Here is a 9,505-nt window from a genome sequence, read left to right as displayed (position 1 = left end):
CTGTCTCTCACTCTGTCTCTCTCTCTATATATACACATATATAGATATCAAAATATATTTGAGATTCTTCAAATTAGCCACCCTTTGCCTTGATGACAGATTTGCACGCTCTTGGATTTCTCTCAACCACCTTCACCTGGAATGCTTTTCCAACAGTCTTGAAGGAGTTCCTTCATATGCTGAGCGCTTGTTGGCTGCTTTTCCTTCACTCTGTGGTCCAACTCGTCCCAAGCCATCTCAGTTGGGTTGAGGTCGGGTGATTGTGGAGGCCAGATCATCTGATGCAGCACTCCATCACTCTCCTTCTTGGTAAAATAGCCCTTACACAGCCTGGAAGTCTGTTGGGTCATTGTTTTGTTGAAAAACAAATGATAGTCCCACTAAGCGCAAACTAGATGGGATGGCGTATCGTTGCAGGATGTTGTGGTAGCCTCACAAAGACATGGCGGTTGGAACAAAAACATCGCAAATTTGGACTCATCAGACCGAAGGACAGATTTTCCTCCGGTCTAATGTCCATTGCTCGTGTTTCTTGGCCCAAGCAAGTCTCTTCTTCTTATTGGTGTCCTTTAGTAGTGGTTTCTTTGCAGCAATTCGACCATGAAGGCCTGATTCACGCAGTCTCCTCTGAACAGTTGATGTTGAGATGTGTCTGTTGCTTGAACTTTATTTGGGCTGCAATTTCTGAGGCTGGTAACTCTAATGAACTTAACCTCTGCAGCAGAGGTAACTCTGGGTCTTCCTTTCCTGTGGTGGTCCTCACGAGAGACAGTTTCATCATAGCGCTTGATGGTTTTTGTGACTGCACTAAAAGTTCTTGACATTTTCCAGATTGACTGACCTTCATGTCTTAAAGTAATGATGGACTGTCATTTCTCTTTGCTTATTTGAGCTGTTCTTGCAATAATATGGACTTGGTATTTTACCAAATAGGGCAATATTCTGTATACCACCACTACTTTGTCACAATACAACTGATTGGTTCAAATGCATTAAGAAGGAAAGAAATTCCACAAATGAACATTTAACAAGTCACACCTGTTAATTGAAATGCATTCCAGGTGACTATCTCATGAAGCTGGTTGGGAGAATGCCAAGAATGTGCAAAACTGTCATGAAGGCAAAGGGTGGCTACTTTAAACAATCTCAAATATAAACTATATTTTAATTTGTTTAACACTTTTTTTGGTTACTACATGATTCCGTATGTGTTATTTCATAGTTTTGATGTCATCACTATTATTCTACAATGTAGAAAATAGTAAAAAATAAACCCTTGAATGAATAGGTGTGTCCAAACTTTTGTCTGGTACTGTATATATGTCTCTGTCTCTCTATGTCTTCCTCTCGCTCTATATATATGTGTTTCTCTCTATATGTCACTCTGTATATGTGTTTGTCTCTATATGTCACTCTGTATATGAGATATTCCATATCTCTATTTTTCTGTGTTATGGGATCTGAGTCGTTTCTGCGTTATGGGATCTGAGTCGTTTCTGCGTTATGGGATCTGAGTCGTTTATGCATTATGGGATCTGAGTCGTTTCTGTGTTATGGGATCTGAGTCGTTTCTGCGTTATGGGATCTGAGTCGTTTATGCATTATGGGATCTGAGTCGTTTATGCATTATGGGATCTGAGTCGTTTATGCATTATGGTGGGATCTGAGTCGTTTATGCATTTACGTTAGTAAACACTGCCTGAACTCTTATCGATCTACAGTCTCATCAACACTGACACGTTAGTAAACACTGCCTGAACTCTTATCGATCTACAGTCTCATCAACACTGACACGTTAGTAAACACTGCCTGAACTCTTATCGATCTACAGTCTCATCAACACTGACACGTTAGTAAACGCTGCCTGAACTCTTATCGATCTAGTCTCATCAACACTGACACGTTAGTAAACACTGCCTGAACTCTTATCGATCTACAGTCTCATCAACACTGACACGTTAGTAAACACTGCCTGAACTCTTATCGATCTACAGTCTCATCAACACTGACACGTTAGTAAACACTGCCTGAACTCTTATCGATCTACAGTCTCATCAACACTGACACGTTAGTGAACACTGCCTGAACTCTTATCGATCTAGTCTCATCAACACTGACACGTTAGTAAACACTGCCTGAACTCTTATCGATCTACAGTCTCATCAACACTGACACGTTAGTAAACACTGCCTGAACTCTTATCGATCTAGTCTCATCAACACTGACACGTTAGTAAACACTGCCTGAACTCTTATCGATCTACAGTCTCATCAACACTGACACGTTAGTAAACACTGCCTGAACTCTTATCGATCTACAGTCTCATCAACACTGACACGTTAGTAAACACTGCCTGAACTCTTATCGATCTACAGTCTCATCAACACTGACACGTTAGTAAACACTGCCTGAACTCTTATCGATCTACAGTCTCATCAACACTGACACGTTAGTAAACACTGCCTGAACTCTTATCGATCTACAGTCTCATCAACACTGACACGTTAGTAAACACTGCCTGAACTCTTATCGATCTACAGTCTCATCAACACTGACACGTTAGTAAACACTGCCTGAACTCTTATCGATCTACAGTCTCATCAACACTGACACGTTAGTAAACACTGCCTGAACTCTTATCGATCTACAGTCTCATCAACACTGACACGTTAGTAAACACTGCCTGAACTCTTATCGATCTACAGTCTCATCAACACTGACACGTTAGTAAACACTGCCTGAACTCTTATCGATCTACAGTCTCATCAACACTGACACGTTAGTAAACACTGCCTGAACTCTTATCGATCTACAGTCTCATCAACACTGACACGTTAGTAAACACTGCCTGAACTCTTATCGATCTACAGTCTCATCAACACTGACACGTTAGTAAACACTGCCTGAACTCTTATCGATCTACAGTCTCATCAACACTGACACGTTAGTAAACACTGCCTGAACTCTTATCGATCTACAGTCTCATCAACACTGACACGTTAGTAAACACTGCCTGAACTCTTATCGATCTACAGTCTCATCAACACTGACACGTTAGTAAACACTGCCTGAACTCTTATCGATCTACAGTCTCATCAACACTGACACGTTAGTAAACACTGCCTGAACTCTTATCGATCTACAGTCTCATCAACACTGACACGTTAGTAAACACTGCCTGAACTCTTATCGATCTAGTCTCATCAACACTGACACGTTAGTAAACACTGCCTGAACTCTTATCGATCTACAGTCTCATCAACACTGACACGTTAGTAAACAGTGCCACCTAGTGGCTAAACGTGATACGGTGTTCTCAAGTATTACCAGGGAATAAATGTTTTGGTTTTGTTTGTGTAAAAAGATGGCAGTCTCTTTATTCATTTTTTCCCTCCTCTCTAAAAAGTGAACACAAAATACATTCAGTACATTCATATGTTATTATAAAAACTATATCACAAATATGTTATCCTGTGATCAATGTTTTACATCATTATATATCTCTGGAGAGGTTCTTGTAGATTAAAAACAAAAGGAGCCGTAAACAGTTAAACAACATTTAACCAAATATTCAATAATGGTTCATAAGCCGTTTTTATTAACAAACTTTTAAAATAAACTTTAACCAAAAATATCACAAACACACACACACACACACACACACACACACACACACACACACACACACACACACACACACACACACTAGCATCACAATTCACACAGCTAGTCTAATGTAAAGAATGATCATATCATGTTCATGTAACCCGATTCTCTGTGCCATAAGTATAGGGGATTAGCTCAGAGGTTAAAGTTCATCGTGTTTGTAGGTGAACTCTCTGGAGGAGATGAAGCCATCCTCGTTCTCATCCTCCTTCTTAAAGATGTCCTCCACCATCTGCTCATGATGGGTGTCGTTGGGAGGGTAACCATGACGCTGAAACTCCTTCCTCAGGTACTCCTTCACCTGGGAGGAAAAGGGAGCATGCAGTCAGGATATAAAGTAAGGTGTGTGTGTGTGTGTGTGTGTGAGTGACAGAGAGAATCCCTTCACATGGTATAAGTGTGAACAAACAGTCCGTGTCTGTGTTTATAACAGAGAGAAGATCCATTTAACGTTGTTTAAGTATGCCAGACAGCATAATGTTACTGTGTGTGTGTGTGTGTATGTGTGTTCTCGCCTCGTCCTTGGAGAGTTTCCAGTCATCGTTGAGGTCCATTTCCTGGAAGGATTCATGTGACCTGGGTCCATTCCTGATCTCCATCACCTCGATGTTAAAGGTCAGGGTGCTCTCCGGTGGGATCTTACCTGAGGTCAGAGTTCAGGGGTCACAACATCAGGATCGGAGGTCACTGGAATGCTAGGCCGGGACTCAGTTCTAATACATACAAAATGGTATTTGTTCTAAAAGGAAGGGACAGCTGAAGAAAACATGCCTAATCCAGGATGTTGCTTTCACCTAACCAGTAAGAGTGGACCAAGGAAAGGAGACAAGGAGAGGAAGCCATGTCAGGGTGTTTTCAGACTTTGTCCCTTTCAGAATGTTTTTTGTGAACACACAAAAGCGCCCCAGAGGTGAACCGAACTGAGACCATCTCAATAGGTGGTCTGAGTTCGGTTCTCTTGAATTATCTGGTCCGGTTCCCTTTTTAGGAGAACGTGAACACAGAGCTCCCGAGGTTGGCTTGTCATTATTCCCGTACCACACAGACTACTGACATAAACCCCTCCCACTAGACTACTGTTATAACCCCTCCCACTGGACTACTGTTATAACCCCTCCCACTGGACTACTGACATAACCCCTCCCACTGGACTACTGACATAACCCCTCCCACTGGACTACTGACATAACCCCTCCCACTGGACTACTGACATAACCCCTCCCACTGGACTACTGACATAACCCCTCCCACTGGACTACTGACAAACCCCTCCCACTGGACTACTGACAAACCCCTGCCACTGGACTACTGACAAACCCCTCCCACTGGACTACTGACAAACCCCTCCCACTGGACTACTGACATAAACCACTCCCACTAGACTTCTGACATAAACCCCTCCCATCGGTGTCATCGGTGTCACAAAAGAGCGAATGTCCAGGTTCGTTTCAGATTGTTTGTAATATGTGATCAAATCAAATTGTATTGATCACATGCGCCGAATACAACAGGTATAGACAGACCTTACAGTGAAATGCTAAAGGCTAAGAGACTCATCAGCAGTTTATTCCACTGTTGGGTTTGAGTAGTGTGAGAAGACATGAATCACAACATGAAAGGTAGGTTATAACATCAAGCTCTTAAAAGGGGCAGTAAGTAGCCTACATTGGGTATACAATTTTCAATTAACAGCATTATGTTATCTGCAGTTATTCTTCTCCTATTTATTCCCTTACAAACAATATTTACATGTTAATAGTATCTTCTGATTACAGTTATTATGTCTCATATTTTAACTAAATGCAATCTATTAGCTTCTAAAATTTAAGTAGGAATATCTGTATATCTATCTAGCTATACAGTGGGGCAAAAAAGTATTTAGTCAGCCACCAATGGTGCAAGTTCTCCCACTTAAAAAGATGAGGCCTGTAATTTTCACCATAGGTACACTTCAACTATGACAGACAAAATGCGATTTTTTTTCTCTCCAGAAAATCACATTGTAGGATTTTTTATGAATTTATTTGCAAATTATGGTGGAAAATAAGTATTTGGTCACCTACAAACAAGCAACATTTCTGGCTCTCACAGACCTGTAACTTCTTCTTTAAGAGGCTCCTCTGTCCTCCACTCATTACCTGTATTAATGGCACCTGTTTGAACTTGTTATCAGTATAAAAGACACATGTACACAACCTCAAACAGTCACACTCCAAACTCCACTATGGCCAAGACCAAAGTGCTGTCAAAGGACACCAGAAACAACATTGTAGACCTGCACCAGGCTGGGAAGACTGAATCTGCAATAGGTAAGCAGCTTGGTTTGAAGAAATCAACTGTGGGAGCAATTATTAGGAAATGGAAGACATACAAGACCACTGATAATCTCCCTCGATCTGGGGCTCCACGCAAGATCTCACCCCGTGGGGTCAAAATGATCACAAGAACGGTGAGCAAAAATCCCAGAACCACACGGGGGGGACCTAGTGAATGACCTGCAGAGAGCTGGGACCAAAGTAACAAAGCCTACCATCAGTAACACACTACGCCGCCAGGGACTCAAATCCTGCAGTGCCAGACGTGTCCCCCTGCTTAAGCCAGTACATGTCCAGGCCCGTCTGAAGTTTGCTAGAGAGCATTTGGATGATCCAGAAGAAGATTGGGAGAATGTCATATGGTCACATGAAACCAAAATATAACTTTTTGGTAAAAACTCAACTTGTCGTGTTTGGAGGACAAAGAATGCTGAGTTGCATCCAAAGAACACCATACCTACTGTGAAGCACGGGGGTGGAAACATCATGCTTTGGGGCTGTTTTTCTGCAAAGGGACCAGGACGACTGATCCGTGTAAAGGAAAGAATGAATGGGGCCATGTATCGTGAGATTTTGAGTGAAAACCTCCTTCCATCAGCAAGGGCATTGAAGATGAAACGCGGCTGGGTCTTTCAGCATGACAATGATCCCAAACACACCGCCCGGGCAACGAAGGAGGGGCTTCGTAAGAAGCATTTCAAGGTCCTGGAGTGGCCTAGCCAGTCTCCGGATCTCAACCCCATAGGAAATCTTTGGAGGGAGTTGAAAGTCCGTGTTGCCCAGCAACAGCCCCAAAACATCACTGCTCTAGAGGAGATCTGCATGGAGGAATGGGCCAAAATACCAGCAACAGTGTGTGAAAACCTTGTGAAGACTTACAGAAAACGTTTGACCTCTGTCATTGCCAACAAAGGGTATATAACAAAGTATTGAGATAAACTTTTGTTATTGACCAAATACTTATTTTCCACCATAATTTGCAAATAAATTCATAAAAAATCCTACAATGGGATTTTCTGGATTTTTCCCCCTAATTTTGTCTGTCATAGTTGAAGTGTACCTATGATGGCAATTACAGGCCTCTCACATCTTTTTAAGTGGGAGAACTTGCACAATTGGTGGCTGACTAAATACTTTTTTGCCCCACTGTATATTTATCTATCTATCTGTATATCCATCTAGCTATATATTATATTTATCTATCTAGCTATATTATCTATCTAGCTATATATTATCTATCTAGCTATATATTATCTATCTAGCTATATATTATCTAGCTATATATCTATCTAGCTATATATTATCTATCTAGCTATATATTATCTATCTAGCTATATATTATCTATCTAGCTATATATTATCTATCTAGCTATATATTATCTATCTAGCTATATATTATCTATCTAGCTATATATTATCTATCTAGCTATATATTATCTATCTAGCTATATATTATCTATCTAGCTATATATTATCTATCTAGCTATATATTATCTATCTAGCTATATATTATCTATCTAGCTATATATCTATCTAGCTATATATTATCTATCTAGCTATATATTATCTATCTAGCTATATATTATCTATCTAGCTATATATTATCTATCTAGCTATATATTATCTATCTAGCTATATATTATCTATCTAGCTATATATTATCTATCTAGCTATATATTATCTATCTAGCTATATATTATCTATCTAGCTATATATTATCTATCTAGCTATATATTATATTTTTCTATCTAGCTATTTTTATATTTTTCTATCTGTATATTTATCTAGCTGAATATTTATCTCTCTGTATATATATCTAGCTATATATTTATCTAGCTGGAAAAATATCTTGGTTCCTTTCTAAAACATAGCAGTGTGAATGCAAAGAGGACACGGAACACAAGATAGGTGAAGTGAACTGGAAAAGAGAGTTGAGTGTGAAAGCAAAGAGGACACAGAACACAAGATAGGTGAAGTGAAGGACTATATGTGAAAACACACCAAGACTAATAAAGATGCACACACCCAAGATGTGCCAACACTGGAACATTCTTGAAGTAACAAAGTGTTGTAAAGCGATTCAGGCTATAACCGAAGCACAGAAGTAGGTGAGAGTTAGGTAGTGGGTGTGCTTACCAGGGCAAAGCACAGCATCGCTCACATGCTCACAGCATCGCTCACATGCTCACAGCATCGCTCACATGCTCACAGCATCGCTCACAGCATCGTTCACATGCTCACAGCATCGTTCACATGCTCACAGCATCGTTCACATGCTCACAGCATCGTTCACATGCTCACAGCATCGCTCACATGCTTCCCAATGCTCCAGGTTGGGAAGACGTCTCAGAGCATCGCTCACATGCTTCCCAATGCTCCAGGTTGGGAAGACGTCTCAGAGCAGTAGTTAGTAGTACAACCTTTAGGCACCATTTAGCGGTGCCGTAGAGGAGACAGATGAAGTTCATTAGTGCCATTCAGGGTGGTGTCTATGTGTCATCTATGTACATTGCAGTGATGCTGGATGTGAGTGGACTAACTTTAGTACAGTGGCAACACCTGCCGTGCATGTGTGTGTGTGTGTGTACCTTTCCCCTCCTTGCCGTAAGCGAGGGCAGGAGGTACGACGAGGCGTCTCTTCTCTCCAGCACACATCCCCTGCAGGCCTTTGTCCCATCCCTTTATCACCTCTTTAATGCCCAGAGTGAACCAGACAGGCTGCTTGTCTCCCTGGGAGTAGCTGGAAACACACACACACACACACACACACACACACACACACACACATACATACATACATACACCACACACCCATACATACACCACACACACACACACACACACACACACACACACACACACACACACACACACACACACACACTTTATTTTTAAGACAGAAGCAAAAACATGTATCTGACCGTTTCTAGGTTCAGGAAACGCTTCCTTCAATTGTTGTTTTCATAACAAACTAACCTGGAATGAAACTTAGTTCCATTTTGAAGATATCCTTCATGGTGGACCAGCAGAATGTCTCCGTACTTCGACTTGCGATGACAGAGGAAAGGTTTGTGCAGAACTGTGATTTTTACCTCGGCCTCTGGAAGTTTACCTCCACTGACGAACACTAGCAGCGAAGTGCAAAACCAGCTCAAACAAACCAGGAACATTTCAGGACTGATATCAGCAAAAATTATAGGTTTTGATAGGAGAAAAGATACTTTTTCAAAACCTGTAGAACTTGCCATTCACTGGAACAAGGGCGCCCGCAGTGTCAAGACGTGGCAAGTGACGTTTCATCATGCAAGTTGTTACAGGAAGTGTACGTTTGATTGGTTGTATATTTGCATATTCCCCGCCTTCAGGGCGGAGCTGTTGTCTCTCAGTTCCGTAGAATAATGTGATCTGTCTTTCAAAGTATCAATGTCGAAGCTTTCAAATTATTAAAGACACGTGAACGATAAACAGATGAACAATACGTGGATGCATTTTGAAACTTCGATTTACTTTTATTTTATTTTAAC

General features: G+C 41.0%; 1 protein-coding gene across 1 annotated transcript; it reads right to left on the bottom strand.

Moving 5' to 3' along the window:
• Nucleotides 1-3,390: 3,390 nt before the first annotated feature.
• fkbp14 (FKBP prolyl isomerase 14) lies at nt 3,391-9,281 on the bottom strand. The gene is made up of 4 exons (XM_031789108.1): nt 8,958-9,281; nt 8,570-8,721; nt 4,182-4,309; nt 3,391-3,967 (listed from the first exon to the last, which is right to left on the bottom strand). Exons 1-4 carry the CDS (start codon nt 9,227-9,229, stop codon nt 3,809-3,811), a joined length of 711 nt encoding a protein of 236 aa, XP_031644968.1. The 5' UTR covers nt 9,230-9,281; the 3' UTR covers nt 3,391-3,808.
• Between the last annotated feature and the right edge of the window lie 224 nt (nt 9,282-9,505).

The sequence above is a fragment of the Oncorhynchus kisutch genome, linkage group LG14 (genome assembly GCF_002021735.2).
Source record: "Oncorhynchus kisutch isolate 150728-3 linkage group LG14, Okis_V2, whole genome shotgun sequence".
In the NCBI taxonomy this organism is placed as follows: Eukaryota; Metazoa; Chordata; class Actinopteri; order Salmoniformes; family Salmonidae; genus Oncorhynchus; species Oncorhynchus kisutch.
The sequence above is the reverse complement of the archived record's forward strand: the minus strand, read 5'-3'. Positions and strand labels throughout refer to the sequence as shown.

Excerpts from the sequence above, each read along its gene's own strand:
- fkbp14 (XM_031789108.1), bottom strand. The coding sequence starts at position 9,229 with ATGGCAAGTTCTACAGGTTTTGAAAAAGTATCTTTTCTCCTATCAAAA. Across the intron at positions 8,722-8,957 it reads GGAACTAAGTTTCATTCCAG|CTACTCCCAGGGAGACAAGC; the intron begins GTTAGTTTGTTA and ends GTGTGTTTCCAG. Across the intron at positions 3,968-4,181 it reads GGAAACTCTCCAAGGACGAG|GTGAAGGAGTACCTGAGGAA; the intron begins GCGAGAACACAC and ends TTTTCCTCCCAG.